Genomic DNA, 22,195 nt, shown 5'->3' with positions numbered 1-22,195 from the left:
TCCAAAGGTCCCGAGTTCAAATCCCAGCAACCACATGGTGGCTCACAACCACCTGTAACAAGATCTGATGCCCTCTTCTGGAGTGTCTGAAGTCAGCTACAGTGTACTTACATAAAATAAATAAATAAATCTTTAAAAAAAATCTTTAAAATGGCTACAAAATATTTTGTTAAAGAAATCTAGTATAATACTGTGGTCACAAATACAAAATCCAATTAAATGCTTATTGTGGGGGCTGGAGAGATGGCTCAGTGGTTAAAGGCACTTGCTGCTCTTGTAGAGGATGCAGGCTCAGTTCCCAGCACCCACATGGGCTCTCACAACTGTCTTTAATTCCAATTCCAGGAGGTAAGGAGTGTTCTTCTGTCCTTCTCAGGTACCAGGCAGGCACAAATGCACATATGTATATATAGGCAAACACTCATGATATAAAATAAATAAATCTAAGGAAATACCGACTGCATGTTTACTCCTCCATCTTATGATAAGAATTACTGCAAGAACTTAACTAATGAAAGACTGGCGTGCCTTAACGTTACAGCATACCTCACTCATGACGTGTTCTCTCATCCTGAGTCTCTCCTCTTCCATTTCTATCATATCGTCCTCTGCATTTTGCGGGTTATACACTTTCTCCAACTGAAAAAAAGAAAATGTTAAGAACTAACATTAAAGAAGACGGGGTGACCGAGGGGAACAAGACAGACCCAACCGACTGAGGATGTAACAACCACTTACCTCTTTTGTGAATAGTGCTTCTAATTCTTGTTCATCCAGGAATCCATCGTTGTTAACATCTAAAGTTCAATAGTTACAAATGCAAAAGCAGATCTGATTCCTTTAGAGAGTAAATACTTAAGAAACAATTACAATGGTTTGCAGTAGTAGTGCTGAGTAAAGCAACAATCGGCTGCAGGGCGGGGCTTCGGCTTTCTCATGAGGCCTCAGATCAATCCAGGGGACAACTCTATCGTTACAGTTCGTTATCATGTTTTAGGAGAGTATGTATTATCTACTTCTTTCCAAAGAGACAGAGCAGTATCTATAAGAATAAAAGTAGCTAAAAGAAAATTCAAGCATGGTCTCGCTATGTATCCCTAACTGGTCTGGTACTCACTATGTAGTCCAGGATAACCTGTGCAGCAATCCTCCTGCCTCAGCTTCCTAAGTGCGGGGATTATAGGTGTCACCACCATATCAGCTTAGTAAATTTTAGTTATGCCATGAAAAGTTTGTTAGGTATTACCTAACCAACCACAGAATTAGCTCCAGTCTGCAGACAGCTTTGGAGTAAATCATACAATGGCTCAATAGTAAATGTGGGCAGACAGACACAATTATGATCTAAGATATCTTCTGAAATTAGCTAAAAAACTATTAATAATCTCAGCTGAAGGGAAAACTCTAAATGTAACTATTGGTTGAACTCAACAGCAAGCCATCACAGTAATCAGTAATAAGTATATCAAATACAGACTTTTCAAACAGCAGGTATAAATATCAATATTTGTATCAAATCTATTACCATGTAATTTGAAAAATGTCTTGGGGTCAAAGTCATTAGGGTCCAATCCATCAGTCTCTTCCCAAACCTCTTTTAGTTGATCTTTGCTTCCCTGTGAACCAATTTTAAGAAAGTGCTCAAAACAAAACATAATCTATGTATAGAGACTCAAAAAATACATCTGAGGAACTTTTCAGAATTAAGACTCAAGATTTACGTGCTAAACTTAGGACAAAATTCTGCTACAAAAATCATCTAGACATGACGTCTATGAACCACAGTCCTTACGGGATGATTAACTTTGGGGTGGTCTTCATGCTTCTTCTTCATCTCTTCAAACTTGGACTCTTCTTCTTTTCTCTTCTCCTCATTCAGTGTTTTTAAATACTCTCTGCGCTCGTGTTCCTTCATCATCTCGTACTTCTTAAACTCTTCATGCCGAGTCCGGTCATATTGCTCCAGATCCGCGGTAGCCTAGAGCACAACACATGAACATCAGTGTGCAAGCGAGAAGTGTTACGTGCCATTCTTTTTTCTTTCTCTCACACTATGCGTGTGGTGTGCATGCGGGTGTTACATGTGTGCTCACATGTGTGTGGGCATCTGTGTGCAGGTGTGTGTGAAAGCATGAGGCTGATGCTGAGGGTCTTCCTTGATGGCTCCCTACCTTAGTCACTGAGGCAGGGTCTCCCAACTGAACCCAGAGCTATCTCCCCACAACAAAATAAAAATAGCTTTTAAAAATACCCTGAGCTCTCTAACAGACGTTTGGGGAGTAAAACCAACAAACACTGGACTATTCGAAGCAAACAAAATATAAACTGACCTCAAAAAGAAGAAACTGGGTCAAACGTGGACATGGCAGGAAATGAAAGTGGTCATCAACAGCTATTTCACTGAGTTTCACAACTGCCCAATTAAAACATCTAGCTTGCCAATTTCTCTCATAACTAATATAATAATAGGTCCACAAACTCTCATCTAAAACTGCCTGGGCCAACCAGATATGGTAGCTCATACCAATATTCCCAGCATGCATGAATCCCTAACATGCATAAAATTCTGAGTTATACTCCCACACAAATATAATACATAATCATACAATAAAATAATATACTATAATAGTAATAAATATTAGTATTTATAATTGTAGCATATATAAAATAAATGTAATAGTAATAAAATTATTAAGGGATTTTTTCAAATTTTAGGGCACAGGGAGGAAGGGCAAGTGGAGATGGAGAGAGAGACTTCAGTGACACTGCATTGTGCCAAGAAATACTAGGAAACACTGAGCTGACAAAGGAAACTGAGTCTCCCACAGAACCTTCGTAGGCAGGACTTCCTTACAGAATCTAAATAAAACCTACAGATACCATGGAACTAGCTAGTTCAAGTCTGGTTCAATTTTCGCAGAATTTTGGATTTGGAGGTGTGGATGAATGATGTGCACTATGTTAGTCCTGATCTCTGTAGTGAGAAAGCTTAAAGCAGCCTCCAGAAGTTCTCCAGAGCATATGAACGTTAGGTTCCCACTTCATTGAGAGATCCTCAAAGGAACAGAAAGATCCCATCTCGGGGGCGTGTCCTTACTGCTTTGATTAGCATATCCAAATCTCTGGATTCAAATGTGTTAGGATTCTGGTGGTTCAGGTGTTCAAACTGCTTCAGAAGAAGGTGGTGATTCATGCCAGTGTCTGCAACAGCGTAAAAAAACAGCAAATATCAGCCTCAGAGGACACCTAACATTAATCTCTGACTCTACACACAGGCACATATGAATGGGCACACACTATTCATGTAAACACATGAACACATACATACCACAAATATGAAGTATGCTGGCACATAACATAAGAACCTCCACAAGCCAACACTGAAAGCGTCCTCCCATCTGTCCAGCACCTACCTTGAAGGGCATCCAGCTTAGCTTTGATAAGCATCCGCAGTCTTCCTACTTCTTGCCTCTTCAGTTCATCCAGTCTCGTCCTCACTTTGTGACTTACTAAGTCCAGCTCTTGACTCAGCCTCCCGCTCTGTCAACAAAATTAATAAACTAGTTTTATCTAGTACATTTTACTTTATACCTGATGTAATGGAGTAAAAATAGCATTATAGGAACTGGAGAGACAGCTCAGCAACGAAGACCACAGGCTGCTCTTCCAGAGGACCTCAGTACCCACATGGTGGCTCACAAACATCTGTGACCCCAGATGCAGAGGACTCAACACCCTAGCTGACATCTATGGACACTGCATGCACATGCACAAACACACAGAAGCAAAACACTCACACATTAAAATTTAAAACATATTTTTAAACAGCATTCATTGGTATTACATTGGTAATAGTTTGACTGAGTTGGATACATTTTACATTATACAAGTACTCCTTTTATTTCATTGGGCATGATGACTATAATCCTAGCACCTGAGAGGTGGGGGCAGGAACTAAGAAGTTCAAAGCTACCTTCAGCTTCATACCAGCCTAGTCCACATGAAACCCTGACTCAAAAAGAAAGAAAGAAAGAAAGAAAGAAAGAAAGAAAGAAAGAAAGAAAGAAAGAAAGAAAGAAAGAAGAAAGAAAGATAAGAAAAGAAAAAGGAAAAAAAGAAAAGAAAAGAAAAGAAAAGAAAAGAAAAAAAAAGAAAAGAAAAGAAAAGAAAAGAAAAAAAGAAAAGAAAAGAAAAGAAAAAAGAAAAAGGCTGGGAGAACTTGGCTCATTTATTAGAATATCTGTCTATCGTGCAAGAAGCTTAGCACTGTATTTTAAAAATCCAAGACCACACCTGTAATCTCAGGCAGAAGGATCAGAAATTCAAAGGCTTTCACTACATAGTGAGCTAGAGTCCAGCCTGGAATGCCTGAGTCCCTGCCTCAAAAGACAGAAGAAACAAGCTACTCCTTCAAAGCAGTTCTTTTAAAGGCTAACAGCAGAGTGAGCGCATGACCCAGAAATCCCATCCCCAGGACTGTAACTTAGATGCTGAAGCAGGTTAACACAACAGCTTCAGCACTGCGGTCCACTGAAGCCTTCCTCAGAGTAGCCAAAGTAAGCAGAAATAACCCACATGCCTTATCAACAGATGAACAGGTGAAAATCTACAACAGCCCTCCTTCAATCCCTAGGATAGGACTTTAGTTCCAGGACCTGCACACACACCAAAATCTGTGATATGTAAATACCTTATATATGATAGTGCAGTGTCACATATAACCAGTACAAGCTACATTTTCAATGCATATATTACACATAATGGTATTCTTAAGATGAAGGCAAATGGTTGTCCCTACCATATTAACAGAAGACACTGCTCACTACCTCCTCTGTTAATCTGGAACTGACCAGGCCCTAACCGGCTCTTCACCTTTGAATAACTTCCTGCTCTCCTCAGAGCATGATGCAATCCACTACACTTGCTGTACACAGTTCTCTGCCATCTGGCCCATGACTCCAAAGCCATTATCTGACCACTTGTGGCCTCCACTTCGAACCCCGGAATCCAGCTCCAGAGTATTTGCTAAACATGGTGTGAGTCACGGCCTTTGCATGTTTGCAAAGGCACCATCAAATCCTCCCTCTTCCTTCTATAGTTGAGCTCTGACATGATCTCTGCTGGGAAGAATGACTTCCTCTTCCCACTGCTTCCCACTGGCCACGTGTCTATCTTCTACCATCTCTGTAATATAACAGCACAGATCCATATGTCTAATCCACTTCTCGGTGTGATTTTCCCCATCTTTTCTACAAAGCACTTATCGCTAGTATTTAGTTCAGTGTGTGCCATGTCCACTGTAGAACTCCACTTACCCTTATCTCCTCTATGTCTGCTTTCTGGAGCTTTTCTCTGAAATGTGGATCTGTTTCCAAGACTTCAATCACTTGCTTCAGGTATTCGTCATAATAAAGTCCAGTATCCTTTGATAAAACAGTCACAATTCAGAAAGTTTGCCTTAGTCTGAACAGAAAACCTGAAAGCAACTCCTAGCAGAATGGCACCAAGACAGAATGTTTCTTTGGCAGACGACATGCAGGGAAAGCTGTGGCAAGCAAGTGAGCTTCCTGGAGGTGGCCCATTGTCTTTTGCATGACTGTGACTGGTATACCCTAGAGAGGTATGGACCCCAAGGACTTTGTCCCAGGATTGCTTCTTGTTGCTGACATGTCTTTCCATGCTTGCCATTGCTGTACTCTTCATTTTCTGACATGGTGTGGTTGGGCAAAGAAAGACCCTGTCTGCCTGTAGCCTGTTATGATTGATTCCTGGGTATGAGCTCACCCTATTGGGCAAATGTCCTGCAGATCAACATGAAAGATGATACACTTTCATGAACTAATGCTGTTTAGAAGTAATGACTTTATAGAATTTCTGATTTGATTAAAATAACTTTAGGAAGTTAGAGTAATTGATAGAAAGTTTAAGGAGATATATTTGTTATTTTGCCAAAAGATATAACAACGTTAGAATCAAGAATAGAATGTGCTCCCTCCTCATAAAACAGTAAGCAAACACTCCACGAGAAGGGGTAAAATGAGCTTCCATTCACTACAAGGATGTAAAGAGCAGGAGAAAAAAATAGTCTTAGAACACATTAATGATCAAAGAAAACGTTATTTCTAGGACAGGTCCAAGGATGAGGCCACAGGTGTGCACCATGATAAAGTAAGGCCGTGAACTAGGATTGGGTAATACTATAAAAACTACTGCTTTGAACTTATAATGAGCTTATGAAATGAAAAAGAGATAAAACTACTGCTTTGAACTTATAATCAACAATCCTGCTGTAACTCCCTCTTATATAATATTTTATCTATCTCTGAATGAGGTATTTTTTTTCTTACATAGAAAACTTTGTCATAGGAAATATAAAAAAGGAGTAAAGAAAAAAATAAAGTTGTTAGAGTTTGCTCAATCCATCAAGTGTGCATCTATGTAGGTTTGTGTATATGTATGTATACATGTGCATGTATGAAATTGATGAAACTTGCTTGTTGAAGCCCCCTTTGCTTCATACAGTGTGTATGTGTGTGTGTGTGTGTGTGTGTGTGTGTAATTTTCTCCCTTTTTCTTTCTCAACAGCTCCCTAAGAGTTAAAAGAGTTCCGGTTTCTCACTGGTCACAGAAAGTACCAGCCCCAAGTAATAAAGTTTCTTTTTTTTAATCACTTGCTGCTATCAGCAGGAGGCAATTGCCAGAAGCAGCCAGTTCTGGCCCCAAGAGAGTAAAAGAGTTGAGAATTTCAATCCAGTAACTAGCAATGCTGGTCTGGAGCCACCAGAGCCTCCAGCTTTGGCTCCCTCTCTTTTCTTTTTTAATTACCTGCAGAGATCAATGGACCCCCCCCCCCAGATCTACCAGCTTTGGGCCTGCTGCTGACTCTACATCCCACCTCATTTACCCCTGGTGTCAAAGATAGCTTCAACTGTCAAGAGAGAGTTCCAAATCGGGACCAATATCATGGTGTACTACAAAGTATAAACGTCCTATAGGGTTTAGAAAGCAAAGTTTTAAGGTTGGATGTGTAACTAAATGGTAGAGTGCTTGCCAAGAATACAGAAAGTTCCAGGTTCCATCCCCACCACTGAAAAACAACAGCACAATGGTGTGAATGGGCTTCTGGGGGGGGGGGGGGAGAATGATCTCTCCCATGATCATATATCCCTCCTTAGGAAATAACAGTATTCTTCTGTTACATTAAAAATGTAGTATGATCACTTCTTCTACATACAAATTACGTTAAATAGCATTGGTCAGTGTTCTATCACCTGATTCCTGGCCAATGGCTTTTTACTACTGCTTCAGAAATACTTCCTAAATGTGGGATTATATGTGCAGTCAACATTAGCAATACTTCACGGCCCCTCCACTGGCCAGGATTAATATTCCATGGTCCATCCACTGGACACAATTAATACTTCACAGCCCCTCCACTGGCCAGGATTAACACTTCACAGTCCCTCCACTGGGCAGGATTAACACTTCAGGTCCCTCCACTGGCCACAATTAACACTTCACTAGCCACAGTTAACATTTCAGGTCCATCCACTGGCCACAATTAACACTTCACTGGCCACAGTTAACACTTCATGGTCCCTCCACTGGCCACAATTAACACTTCACTGGCCACAGTTAACACTTCATGGTTCATCCACTGGCTAGGATTCACTCTTCACAGTCCCTCCACTGGGCAGGATTAACACTTCACAGTCCCTCCACTAGCCACAATTAACACTTCACGGTCCATCTACTAGCTAGGATTTCACTGAGTGAGTCTCAGCAGTGATCTTCACTTCTGCTGCCATCATAATTCACCCACATACTTACTGGTGGCTCTATCCTTGCACTTTCCACCGGCTCAGCGTTGTGTACTTTGGTCTTGTCCACATCTATAGGAACAGCTTCCAGAGCGGTCAGTAGGCACGGAACCAAGAGAAAACAGTACTGTACTTGGATGATCCCCCACCTCATCTGAAATGGAGAAGTCATGACAGCAAAGTCCCAGAAAGATGCTGCAAGGCTGGAGACGCGCGTTCCCACTTCAATCATATACCCATGCCCAAGAAGCTAAATGCAAAACAAACACAAACAAACCAACCAAGAAACACCTCTAGGAAGTGAGATGAAAATAGATGATAACTTACAAAACTGACATAATAAATCGCCCAAGCAAGTCAGGGGAACACCCAGCAAGAAGGCTGAGTGGGTAAAGGCAAACACACATAAAGTAAATAGGTAAATAAATGCATATAAGAAAACATGATTTTTAAAAAAAGAAGAAATCAAGGGAGAGCATGATGAACTCACATGGCCTATCATCCTATACTCTGGAGACTGAGGGCAGGAGGGCTGTAAGCCCGAGGTCCACATAGGCTATCTGGTGAGACCCTACCTCAAAACAGACAGAGCCTGGTGTGGCGATGCACAGCTATAAGCCCAGCATGTGGGAGGCTAGGCTAGGAAGATCACTGCTGGTCTGAGACCAGCCCGAGCTACACAGTAGTTTCCAAGCCAGCCAGGGCACTATAGCAAAAGCCTGTCTCAAAAAAACAAAAAAGAGGGAGGGGAGGGTGTTGAAAGGAAAGTACAGGAGAAACAAAAAGAAACAAAACTTCTAGTTCTAAACTGCTTCTAGAGGAAAACATTTGAAAATTAGACACAGTGGGCTCAACTCTTGTATCCCAGCTCTTGGGAGGCTGAGACAGGCGGACTGGACTTGAGTCCAAGGTCAGCCTGAGCTACCTGGTTGAGTTCCAGGCCACTCTGGGTGCAGAGACTCTATATCAATACACAAACAAAAGAAAGTAGCCAATGAGATTGTGGTGGGAATAAGGAAAACAAAGAACATGAGCAGGTCGGTGTGAGGGGGAGGGGCAGGGAAAAGGATGGAGACAGGAGAGGGTAAATACAGAAGAGGCAGGAGACACAAAACGCTGCTTGTTTAACGTGATGGGAGGAATGTACATTTAAACACACATACTTACACACCTGTGACATAAAACCACAAAGGGCGCTATTTGTGAGGGGGAAGGGGCCAACAAGAGGAGGAGGACTGGTGGGAAAGGGCAGTGTTGTGTAAGTAGAAACAAAACGGGGCAAAGCGTATGTATGAAAATGTTCTAAGTGAACCCATTATTTTGTACACTAGAACATTTTAATTTAAAAAAAAACACAAAAGAAAGCAGAAGGAGGAAAAAAAGATTACAAAATGCTCAATACAAGGGGGCTAGAGAGATGACTCGGTGGTTAGCCATCAGATTGCTCACAATTATGTAACTCCAGTTCCAGAGGACCTTCTGGATTCCTCAGGCACCGGGCATGCATGTGCTGCACAGACACACACACAGAGGCAAAAACACATACACATAAAATTAAAAGTAAACAAATTTTAAATTAATAAATACAACAAAAGGCCTGCAGAGACAATCGACAGCTCAGAGTATTTGCTGCTGTTCAGAGACATCTGGCAGCTGACCTCTGCCTGCAGCTCCAGCTCCAGCTCCAGGGAATTTGATGCCCTCTTTCGGCCTCTGTGGGCACTGCATGCAAACGTACAGACAGACACAGATCCATGAACATATAAAAATTAAAAACAAATAAACAACTACAATGAAAGCATTAGTGAAAAACCAGGCAGATTGTCGAGATGGCTCAGTGGGTCAAGGCATTTTCTATCAAGGCTGACAAACTGAGTTTGGTCCCTGGGACCCGTATGATGGCAGGAGAGAACTAACCACTGAAAGCTATCCTCCTGCCTCCACAGGTATCCCATGACCCAAGTGCTCACTCTGAGAATGAATGAATGAATGAATGAATGTTTAAAAAACAGCTGGAGCCAAGTGTGGTGGCGCACGCCTTTAATCCCAGCACTCAGGAGGCAGAGGCAGGTGGATTTCTGAATTCGAGGCCAGCCTGATCTACATAGTGAGTTCCAGGACAACCAAGGCTACACAGAGAAACCCTGTCTCGAAAAACCAATCAATCAACCAATCAATCAACCAACCAATCAATCAATCAATATATAAATAAAAACAGCTGGACTGTGATAGTTCATGCCTTTAATCCCAGCACTTCAGAGGCAGACAGATCTCTGAGTTTGAGGCCAGCCCCGGTCTATACAGATCAAGTTCCAGGACAGGAAGGGCTGCACAGAGAAACCTAGTCTCCAAAAACAGAAACAGAAACAGAAACAAAAACAAAAAACAGCCAACAGATGCTTTCAATTAAATTGCAGTAAAATACCAAATAGGCCAGGTGTAGTGGCACATCCCTGTAATCACAGAACTCAAGAAGCAGAGGCAGGGGGATTGCAACAAGATGGTGGCCAGCCTGGTTTACATAGCAAGTTCAGGCCAATCAGGGCTGTATTGAAGAGACTGTTTGAAAAACACAATAATGAAAAAGTGTGTCTATCAGGAAGGATGTTAGAGAGGTTTCTGTAGTATAATGATTATTATGTTCATCTCTTACACATAGGATGTCATGGGGTTAAAACAGAACAAAAGATTTCAAATATTTTAAATACAATTGTTCAAGTTTTATTGTTTCCATAGGATCCATAGCCCTAGGTCTCCTGCAAGGATCAGAAAGGGAACATATAAATACACAGGCTTATGAAAAGGAACAGACCAAGAATAATGTTAAGAACATCAACAGCACAGAGGAAGGCACACAGGAAACAAACGCAGTAGTCAGAAAGCCATAAAGCAGGGCTGAGACATAGAGGGACTGACACAAAGGGGCAGGCTGCCTGTAAGGAGCCTTTGCAGAAAAGCAAATCCCCAGGGCCTTTGCTGGCCTCAGAAACCAGAGACCCCAGTCTTTATGGAGTCCTGTAGCTAATTCTGAAGCATTAGAAATCACTGCCCTTCCACACATTGCCTCTGTCTGCTCTACTGTTCAGAATGCTTATCTCCAAGGTAGCTTGGGGGCTGAGGCAGTAGAGCATTTGCCAAACATGCATAGGATCCTGCATTCCAACCACAGCACTGAGGTAGGGGGCAGTGTTCCACGTTTGTGTGTAGATGGGTAGTGGTGCACATGCATGTGTGTGCTTATATGCATGTGATGATCAGATATTTCAGAAGCTGTCCACCGTGTTTTCTGAGACAAGGTTTCTTGTTGGGGCTGGAACTTGCTCAGTGTCTAGGCTGGCTGGCTAGGGAATCTTCTTGTCTTCACCATCCCTGTGCTGTGATTACAAGCATTTGCCACCCAGCCTGGCTTCTTACATAGGTACCAGGAGTCAAACTCAAACCCTCACTCTTGCATAGCAAGTACTTTACCAACCAAACTATCTCCCCACTGCCGGTTAGGTGTGTACTCTATCTAATACCCGCTGAGACCAGTCACAGCTGTAGCTGCGTCCTCACAACTCAGTCACTGGATACTTTTAACTTGGAGGATTTCTCTAGGCTTTACTATTCTTTCTTTATTGAGACAAGGTGTCACATAGACAGGCTGGCCTCAGACTTCCTGAGTAGCAGAGGATGACCTTGAATTCTTGGTCCTCCTGCCTCTTGCAGGAGGTCTGGACCATCACAACCAGCCGGACCTCAGTACTCTTTTAAGTTTGTAAATCCCACCATCAAATTAGTGGGTAAGATGGAGATTCTCCTCAGATACCTAATCAGAAATACCAATTGCTTATGCTCAAACCAACTGTCTGAAATTACTAGGCTAAACAATTTATAAATACCTTTACATTAAACTTCTAGTTGAATAGGGCTTACTGTGCAAGCCTGACATTGTGCTGGTAAAGCAAGAGGCTAGCTCCAGTGCTCAGACACAAAAACCAACAGCAAGAATAGCACAGATCAAATCTAGAGACAACTGAAAGAAGAGAGCAATCCAAGAGATTTCCCTGGAAACAGGAGGCTCCGCCCGAAGGCCCAGCTTGCTTCCGGAGGCAGGAACAATACTCAGGCAGAGACACTGATGGGCCTGTGTTCTTTCATGCTGGGTTTAGTTTTGGTTTTTACATGGCTAAGACAATTCATCATTGTATGTCATTCAAAACCAAAAGCTATTTTGCTTTTTGGGAATTTTAAAAAGCCAAAGACTGAGATTTGTAAGGAGAAATCTGTGGGTTTAAATCAAATACCATAATAAACACAATCAAGGGGGAAAAAACACCTATTATACGATTCAATCCACATAAAAATGCCCCCAACAGACAAATCCCTAGAAAAGGAGATTATTACTGCTTACGGCTGATGGCAGCAGGAGAGACAAGCAGAAATAAAGATTACCAGGGAGAGGATTTGTTTAGTGGGGAGGAATATGTGTTAAATCAGAAAGAGCTGACAGTGGTGCAGCATTAGAGTGCACCAGACACCAGTCAAGTGGACACTTTACATAAAGATGGACGATAGATAGCTCGTGTGGTGACACATGCTGTAATTCCAGCTTCTGGAGGCTGAAGCAGAAAGACAGAGCCTGAGGCCTAGACTACATAGTGATCAGCCAGGGCCACTGGACTGGACTGCATAGTGAGGGGTGTGTGTGTATCTGTGTGTCTGTGTGTGTGTGTCTTTGTGTATGTGTGTGTATGTGTGTCTGTGTGTCTGTCTGTGTGTGTGTGTGTGTGTAAATTACATGATATAGAATCATCTTTCAACTTTACAAAAAAGAAACACAGCAAAATGTCGAGCTAAATGTTTTTAATGTGAAGGAAAAAAAACATAAATGGCACTATGCTAGCCATGATTTATAATTTTCCATAATCTAAATTCTATATTCTTAACACATTCATCATTTATTCTATCACTATCAGAGAAAAAACATGATCTTCTTTCTTTGTAATTTTCTTGATAATTCTGTCAATTTTTACTTAAGTACAAGGCTACACAAATTTAAATTTTCTAGCCCTCTGTCAGACTTTACTATTTGAGTGACTTTGTGTCTGAGGCCAATTTTATTTGAAATTAGTTGTGCTCCTATTAGTGTGTTAATATATAAGCAGGTACGTGTACATACATGTACACAACCTCTGCTTCCTTTTTGTTTTATTTATTTATTTACTGTGTGTGTGTGTGTGTGTGTGTGTGCGTGTGTGTTCACATGTCCCACACTGCATGTGTGAAGATCACAGGACTTTTAGGAGTCCGTTCTCTTCTTCCACTATGCAAGTCCCCTTTCAACCTTCTTTCCTTTTTCAATTTCTTTTAGATTTCTTTTCTCACGTGTTTTGCCTTCGTATATATCTACGCACCACATGTGCGCAGTGTCTGAGGAGCTCAGAAGTGGGGGTTGGAGCCTCTGGAACTGGAGTTACAGAGAGCTGTGAGCTGCCCTGTGGGTTCTGGGACCCAAAGCCGGGTCTTCTGCAAGAGCACAAGTGCTCCTAACCACGGACCCACCTTCCCGGCCTCATCTGCCTTCTAATTAAAATATTCCCCATTTAAATTTACTCCGATCACTGAGTCTATCCTTAAGCAACTTGATACACGATTATTTAGCTTAATATCTTAAAAGTCAGGGGTTGTCTGTCTTTCAATTAACTGAAAAAATACTGATTGACCAGGTGGTAACAACCGCCCAGCTTTACTACCTGAACGCCATAAAAGTCATTGCAGTTTTGATGTTAGGACAGTTTTTCTTACTGTCATATCATCAGACTTTCTGCATTATCATTATGTCTTCCTGGTCACTATCTTCAAAAGGATTAAACTATGTCAGACCCAGAGTTGCCCAAGTGTGACCACAGGACTCGGAAGGCTGACACAGGACTGCAGAGAGCTTGAGGCCACCCTGGGCTACAAACGCCAAAGGGTTGCAGCCATAGCTCAACGGTGAGTGCTTGCCTAGCATGCACGGAGCCCTAAACTCAATCTCCAGACCTCCCCGTCCGGGAAGGGGGGTGGGGGAGGGCTGTAGTTTGGCATTCAAGTGCTCCTCTGTAAGCAGAGAAAATGAGGCAGCTGGCAGAGGTGAGCAGCAACGTTGTCAGAGGAACAGCCTGACCTTTTCATTTATGGGCACTAATTGCTTTACCAGACTTTAGACAGGAAGCTACTACACAAAGCTGTGTTACTCTACGTTCTGAGACACACACACACACACACACACACACACACACACACAAATTCCCTACGAGCAGCCACGGCACACTGTTGAGGACAGCAGAAACCGACTGCAGGTCCCAAGTACTGGGCTGACAGGACTGATGTGGCCATCTCCAAGGCAGACACACAAATGTCAAACTGTCAGTAACGTCTTCCTAGCACTGAACAGATGTTTCACAACTTCTAGCGGCGTGCACCGTAAGAAAAGGACAGAGGACATAACTCAGTGGCAGAGTATTTATCTAGCATGTGCCATGTGCTAGGCGAAGGGCTTGATCTCAGTACCACAGGGTGAAGTGGAGAGGCAAAGCTGATTTTAGTCAGTGGGAAAGGCTGACAAACTGCTTCTAATGTTCTCGCGCATGCCTGAAAATAATACACTAACCCTAAAGGGGAAAGACACAGGCACAAGAGAATGGGCTTGTGCTCTTTTGAAACAAGGTCTTATGTAATGCAGGCTGGCATCAAACTCACAGTGACACCTCTGCCTCAGCCTCTTGAATGTTGAGATTACAGATATGCATCTGTGTACCTAATGAGAACAGATTTTTTGAAATGCTTATTAATTTATTTCTTTATTTAGAGATAAGCTGGCCTAGGTAACCAAGGATGGCTTTGAACTTCTGATCCTCCTGCCTCTACCTGCTGGAGTGCTGAGATTCTAAGTGTACACTGTCATGCGCAGTTTACGCAGTGGTGGACGTTGAACTCAGGGCTTTGTGCGTGCTAGGCAAGCACTCTGCAGACTGAGCCACTTCCCTGGCCCACTTCCTTTGGTTTTCACAGACTTGTTTACTGGAGTGTCCATTCATCAGCCCATGCAAGACAGTTCAGTAACTACTAGGAACATGTCCACAGTTCAAGACTCTCTCCAAGAACACCAAATCCAGTGACTGTACATGCTAGGATGTGCAGATGCTAGGGGCTTCCTGCATCTAAGCAGGCACTCTAGCAACTAAACTGCATCTCCAGTCTATGAATGGGTTTTCATAGCACTCCACTGAAGGACTCTCAGAGAAATAGCTGGCCAAAGTTGCTGACACATTACATTTAAAACTACAAGGCAACTTCCCAAAGATGTTCCAGTGAGCTCTTGTGGGGGTGGGCGAAAGGAAGAGTTGCTAAATCTGGCTTGAAGAACCTGGCCCAACCTGCCAGGCATGTTCACTTAGCTCCCGGGGCATTCTGATATGATGTATCTAAGCAGCTAAGGAACAGGAAGGACACCTGGAAAAAAACATGTTGGTGCTGTTCCTCCACAGCTGACAGCTGTCAGTGCTTTTGGTTAACAATTAAAGGGAATCTGAAAGCCCTCTGTCAGCTTATGCTAACACCAAGAGAGCCCCACTACCAAGACTTGTGAAGTTCAAGTTACAGGATTAGAAGAAACTCCCAGACAATGGAGCCTGACAGGAAACAAAGACAGGCTGGAGAGACTGTGCAGCAGTTAAGAGCACTGACTGCTCTTCCAGAAGGCCAAAGTTCAGTTCCCATCACCCAAAGTCACAACTGTCTGTACCTCCATCCCAGGGGATCAGACACCCTCTCTGGCCTCCTTGGGGTACTGCATGCACGTGATACACAGACATACAGGCTAAACACTCATTCATAAAATAAAATTTAAAAATCAAATAAATCTTTTTAAAAGATTTATTTATTGTGTATATAGTGTTCTGCCTGCATGTATACCTGCTTGCCAGAGGAGGGCACCAGATCCTATTACAGATGGTTGTGAGCCATCAAGTGGCTGCTGGGGATTGAACTCAGGATCTCTGCAAGAGCAGCCAGCACTCTTAACCTATGAACCATCTCTCCAGCCCCATAAATCGTTTTATAAATGCTGTGCAAAAGCTGTGTATCTAAATTAATCTGCAAAAGCACTTTCAGGAACGAAATGGACTGTGCATGATAAATCATGTCGCGGCTGGCTCAGTTTTCAATGGCAGCATTTTGTTTCTATATCCCATATGGTCATGTGTCCTAGCAGCGAAGCACAGGAATCCTATGTGTGAAAGCTACCATTCTCTTCAGGACTTTCTGTTTGCCTTGCCTTTTAATAGTTACTGCCTCTCCTCATTGCATGTGGAGCGCAGAGGTAACCTGCAGAAGTCAGTGCTCTCCCTCCACCACTCCCTCCTCACATCATCGGGCTTCTCAGTGAGCGCCTTTCCCCGCTGAACTACGCAGATAGTCCTCTTGTTCACTTCTTTTTGATCAATGGAAACCATTCTAAACGTATTTTCCCCCTCTATTAGATTCTAATCTTTTAGTGCTCATTCTAGATGTAACTAGAACAATTAACTTAAACATGGCTTAGGTTCTTAATAAAGACTCAGAAATGTCAACTGTTGCCCTAACAGAAGAAATGGAAAGTTCTCGAGTATATTAGGTAGAAGAGTAACGACAGGAAAATCTCTTTAAACACCAACATAATGTTGAAGTGACAGATTCAGTTACAGACTTCCATCGACTAGAAAAATGTGTGAATGTTGCACGTGAGAGCAGAGGAAGGACAACCAACAGGAAGAAGAGGTGTAACCTAGTTTCCTTCCCTGACCGGGCCGGGAGAATGGCCATCTTTCCTTTATCACCCTCTTCTTCCCTAAGAACGACACAGAGCTTGAAAGGAGACAGTGCACCAACTGCTGAACAGCAGACAGAGCTAAACATTACAGGCTGAGAGTTGACTCTAACAACAGGATAACATGAAACCCATTCAACTCCTGGATAGCCCAAGTGGGCCTCAAATTCACAGCATTCCTGCCTCTTAGCCTTCCCAGTGCTGAGATTACAGGCAGGAGCCCCCCAAGTCTAGTATGGTGTAGTATGATGTGAATTTTGTTGTTGTTACATGTTTGAGACGTATAACCCAGACTGCCCTGAACTTACTATATAGCCAAGGATGAAGTCAGACTCCTGATCGCCCTGTCTCCATCTCCTGGGTGTTAGGAGTACAGGTGTGCACCTCCACACCCAGTTTATAAGGTGTCAGCAATTGAACCCAGGGCTTGGTGCATGCCAAGCAAGCACTTGACAAATGAGCTACATCCCTGGCCCCGTGATATGACAACATGAAAAGTCCAGACACAGAAGGGATCAGAGCCTTCCCCTATGTATCCAGTAAATCCAAAACAAGCCTCCCAAGTCCCAGGGCCAGAAAAACAACTCAAGGCTGTGACTCACAGAGACAGATTGCTTAGCTGTGAAATCACTCAAGTAGTGAAGAGGTTATCCAATTAAGAGTATAAACTGTGTAATTGTGTGTATGAGAGATACATAGAAATGGAAGTAGAGGTAAGTAGGTACATAGATAGATTGATGGATGGAAGGATTGATAGATGGATGGATAGATAAAGAATACCATATGGTGGTATGTTCACATGCAAGGCAGAGGAGCTGGGACTACAGGTACATAAGGGATCGTGTCTCACTTTTTACCTGAGTTCTGGGGATTTGAACTCAGATCCTCATGCTTGCATACCAAGCCTTCTTATTCATTAGTCATCTTCCTAGCCCCACCCCTGCCTTTGTGAATCCGTTTCCTTTATTTTTCCTTTTTAATTTTCCCCTGTTAATTAATCCCCCCCCCCCCCCCCTTTGCTCTTCTTTTTAAGGCTGACATGTAGTTTTGTTTTGTTTTAAACAAATGTTTATGTGTTAAGAACCACATGGGATATTATGCCAGAAAGCAAAAGTGCAATAGAGGTTTCCTCAGTGTAGAAACTTTGAATGTAGTGAGGGGAACACTACTTTAAAAAAACAATACACAGGGGGCTGAAGAGATGGCTTGGCAGTTAAGTGCACTGTCTGCTCTTCCAGAGGTTCTGAGTTCAATCCCCAGCAACCACATGGTGGCTCACAACCATCTACAGTGTGATCTGATGCCCTTTTCTGGCATATAAGTATACATGTAGATAGGACATTCATGTACATAAAATAAATTAATTTTTAAAAAAGAACAATATAGGCTGGAGAGATGGCTCAGCGGTTAAGAGCACTGACTGCTCTTCCAGAGGTCCTGGGTTCAAATCCCAGCAACCACATGGTGGCTCACAACCATCTGTAATGGGATCTGATGCTACAGCTACAGTGTACTCGTCTCATATATATAATAATAATATAATAAATAACAATACATGGAACAGCCATTTTTCTTTTAATGAAAAAACTCCATAAATTGTATTTATTTATTCATTTGTTTTGCCTGCATGTAGGTCTGTGCACTGTGTGTATGAAGTGCACACAGAGGCTAGAAGAGGGCATCAAATCCCCTGGGGCTGGAATTATAGCCAGCTGTGAGACATCATGTGGGTGGTGGGACTGGAATCCAGGTCCCAGGAAGAGTGGCCAGTGCTCTTAACTATGGAGCCTTCTCTCCAACCCTGAAAAAAAAAAATTCTTTAACTGAGCTGAGCCCAGCACATGGAGGCTAAAACATGAGGACGGCGGCAAGTTTGAGGCCAGCCTGGGCTACAAAGCAAGACTGTATTAAACCACCAAAGCAAAACAAAAGATAAGGACTATTCAAGTGGTATTCAGGAACAGACATATTTAATCTGATGACTCAAATGTCAATGCATTTTTAAAACCCTGTAAGATGCTCAGAAGGTAGTGTAGTTGAAAAAGAGTCTCCTTAGCCTGCTAGCCATTCAGGACTGCAGAAAACTAGGCCTGGTGGTCCCTGCCTGTAATCCCAGCACTAAAAAGGATCGGAAGTTCAAGGTCATCTTCGGTTCCACAGTGAGTCTAAGACCAATAGAAATCTGTGTAGTAGCCTGCCATGCCCACGTATTAAGAGGAAGAGCAGAAGAGCTCGTGAAAACACAAACACTTCATAGAAATAAAATCTTAATCTCTCTTTATCTCCTTCCTATAAACACTGAACAACTGATTGAATCTTTACATTCTTTCTCGCTTAAAATTCCGTTCCCTGGATTGGTGTTTCACTTTCTCAAGGTTGTCCATTTCACTTCACTTTTTTTTTTTTTTTTTTTTACACTAAAATAATGCCAGTTGAACTTGATATCCCAGGCCAGCCTCCACTCCCGATCCTCCAGCCTCCACCAGCCTCCGAAGTTCTAGGATTACAACTGTGTCCTATCAGAGCTGGTCATCTGAAGTATTTTAAGTGAGAAAATATGGTATGTCTGTAAATATTTACAGGGAAAAATCTGAAAAGAAATACTGTCATGCCCTGGGGCTAGGAGTATATAGGTAGCTCCATATAGAGGGTCTGAGGAGCATGTGTGAGGGCCTGGTTTCAACTCCTAATACTGGGCCCTGAACTGTTATACTTAAATAAGTTATGCAACGGGCAGTAGAAAAACTTTCATGCCAGGTAAGAACTAAGTGACTTTAGACAATCAATGCCTTCCGACTAGCAAGCTAGGCAAACGCATGTCCTGCGTGACTATCCTGAATACAAAGACTACACCAAGAGGGGTCACACTCATCAACAGTCACTTCTGATGACCGGTTAAGCCGCAATCTTGAGGAAAAGTCTCTATCGTTCTAGTGTCTTGCTTCCAGATAGGCCTGCAGTTTCATACTGCAGTTTCAGCTTGCCTCTGCACAACAAACATCCACTGAACATTCACCGGTGGCTGTCTTTAAACAACCAGGACAAATCTCCAAAGAGGAACGTGCCTTTATAAAGAATCAGAGAACAAAAGGAAAGCAGGGCCAGGCACAAGGGCACATGCCTGTAATCCCAGCTCCAGAGGTAGACTCGTTCAACAGCCTGGCTAGATTTTAAGTTCCAGACCAGCAAGATCCTGTCTCAAAAAAAAAAAAAAAAAAATAGGAGAAAGAAACGACAGGAGAAATGCAATTCAGCACACAGACTACCTCTTTCTCCAGGCAGCGGTCAGACCAGAAGGTCTTCTCCCATCACAGAGGCTCTGTAAGTCACTTCCAAGGGTCTTAAGCTCAGGAAGGCTCTATCTGTGGCAGAGAGTTCTGCTTCTCCACTGATAGCCAAACCATTCCTTCCTGCTTGGTAGCATAAAGCCCATCCATTCAGCTATGTTTCCTTGAAGCCTGAGCTTTGGTTCAGGGAGTCTCCAGAGAGACAGAATGCATTCTTCTTTGTCTTTGCCTGGCTGCCTGGAACCCCACTGTAACAGTAGAGGTCTAGAAGCCATCTTTGACATTGAAGACCAGAGGAACCTTAGGGGCAACGGATCAAGAACTAGAAGGTGAGGCTGCAGTCAACTTTATGAAGTCCTGTTGCCTATTATAAACTATGACTTCAAAAACTCTTTTAGGGGCTGGAGAAATGATTCAGCCCTAAGAACACCGGCTGCTCTTCCATAGAACCCCAATTCAATTCCCAGCATCCATGCAGATGTTCACAACTACCTGTAACTCTATTCCGGGCCATCTGACACCCTTTTCTGGACTCTGAGGGCACCAGGCATACACACGGTGCATAGATATGCATGCAGGCAAAAACACACCAATACACATAGACTAAAATAAAATTTAAATTTAAAAAGCAGAATTATTTTAGGGACTGGAGAGATGGCTCAGTGCTTACGAGCACACACTGTTCTTAACCCAAGTTCCATTCTCAACACCCATGTGAAGTGATTCACAATCACTTGCAATTCCAGCTCCAAGGACATCAGATTCCTTTGGCCTCTGAGGACACACACACAAACACGCGCGCGCACACACACACATACTAATAAATAAATGAGTAAAATATTTTTTAAAAGAAAAATTACTTTAATCAGGGAATGGTAATAAATGCCTCTATCCCATCACACAGGTGGCTGAGACAGAAGGATTGCTGTCAGCTCAAGGCCAGCCCGGGACACATAGTGAGTTCTAGACCAGCCTGGGCTACATAGTGAGGCTCTATCTTTCCTTCCTTTCCCCCTGGTCTCTTCCCGGTGTTTATTTGCTGCCGGCTGCCATAGTTGGTTTCTGTTTGTCACAGAAGACAATTCTTCACTGAACACTTACCTTCAGACAGGCCAAGGTTTTATCTTTTTTTTTCTCTCTCTCTCTTTTCTTGCACAGATGAAGCCACTGGGATCTCAGGTGGTAAAATAATCTACACAATATTAAGTTTGTGGAGATCAGGGATTGGCTCCTGGCTCAGGTTTTTCCCTTGAAAAACTGACTGGTGTGTTCTAAATGGAGAAAGAGAGATTAAATATAACAATGAATTATAAATGCATCCTTATTTAGCGGGGAAAACACACAAGAATGTGTGCTATTAAATACATAGTATGAAAATAGTATGAAAGAAAAGTATCAAATTAGCAGGATTTGGTGGCCCATGCCTTTAATCCTAGCACTAGAGGCAGAGGCAGGAGGATCTCTGTTCAAGGCCAGCCTGGTCTACAGAGTTCCAAGATAGCTGGGGCTATGAAGAGGATCGGGTCTTGAAAATCTTTAAAAAAAAAATAAGTTTATGACCTCTCAAGATACGGATAAACTAGACAAAAGCCAGAACAAACAGATCCTGTCTACAATGGCTAAGTTGTTCTGTCCTAGAAAGAACTAAGGATAAGAGCATTTGGCTTTCTCAGCAAACAGATAAACTCTTAAGATATAGAGTGCAGTGGTTTGAATGAGAATGGCTCCCTTAGGTTCAAACATTTAAATGCTATGGAATAGCACTATATAAAAGGGCTAAGAGGCCGGGCGGTGGTGGCGCATGCCTTTAATCCCAGCACTCAGGAGGCAGAGAAAGGCCAATTCAAGGCCAGCCTGGTCTACAGAGTGAGTTCCAGGACAGCCAGGACTATACAGAGAAACCCTGTCTCAAAAAAACAAAACAAAACAAAACAAAACGAAAGGGCTAGGAGGTATGGTCTTACAGGAAGCAGTGTGTCACTCGGGGTAGGCTCTGAGTTTTCAAAAGTCCAAGCCGACCCAGTGGCTCTCTCTTGCTGCTGCCTGTGGAGCCCGATGTAGATCTCAGTTCCTTTCCCAGCACCAAGTCTGCCTGCCTGACACCATGCTCCCCACCAGGGTAACGGACTAAACCTCTGGAACTGTAAGCCAAGTCCAATTAAACGTTTTCCTTTATGAGAGTTGCAATGGGCAGGGCGATGGTGGTGCACGCCTTTAATCCCAGCACTTGGGAGGCAGGGGCAGGTGGATTTCTGAGT

At 42.8% G+C, this 22,195-nt stretch overlaps 1 protein-coding gene across 1 annotated transcript in view; it reads right to left on the bottom strand.

Annotated features, from left to right (window-relative positions):
• Positions 1–22,195, bottom strand: part of Nucb2 (nucleobindin 2) — a 37,307-nt gene that overhangs the window by 10,593 nt on the left and 4,519 nt on the right. Inside the window, exons 2-10 of the mRNA XM_021206370.1 lie at positions 21,039–21,208; positions 7,831–7,974; positions 5,316–5,423; positions 3,414–3,540; positions 3,098–3,201; positions 1,793–1,978; positions 1,526–1,616; positions 739–797; positions 547–639 (exon numbers count right to left, since the gene is read on the bottom strand). Of these exons, the coding sequence (XP_021062029.1) occupies positions 547–639; positions 739–797; positions 1,526–1,616; positions 1,793–1,978; positions 3,098–3,201; positions 3,414–3,540; positions 5,316–5,423; positions 7,831–7,974 (912 nt within the window). The 5' untranslated portion in view covers positions 21,039–21,208. The remainder of the gene's footprint in view (positions 1–546; positions 640–738; positions 798–1,525; positions 1,617–1,792; positions 1,979–3,097; positions 3,202–3,413; positions 3,541–5,315; positions 5,424–7,830; positions 7,975–21,038; positions 21,209–22,195) is intronic.

Source organism: Mus pahari, chromosome 1 (genome assembly GCF_900095145.1).
Source record: "Mus pahari chromosome 1, PAHARI_EIJ_v1.1, whole genome shotgun sequence".
NCBI lineage: Eukaryota > Metazoa > Chordata > Mammalia > Rodentia > Muridae > Mus > Mus pahari.
This window is presented reverse-complemented; position numbering and strand designations above follow the sequence as displayed.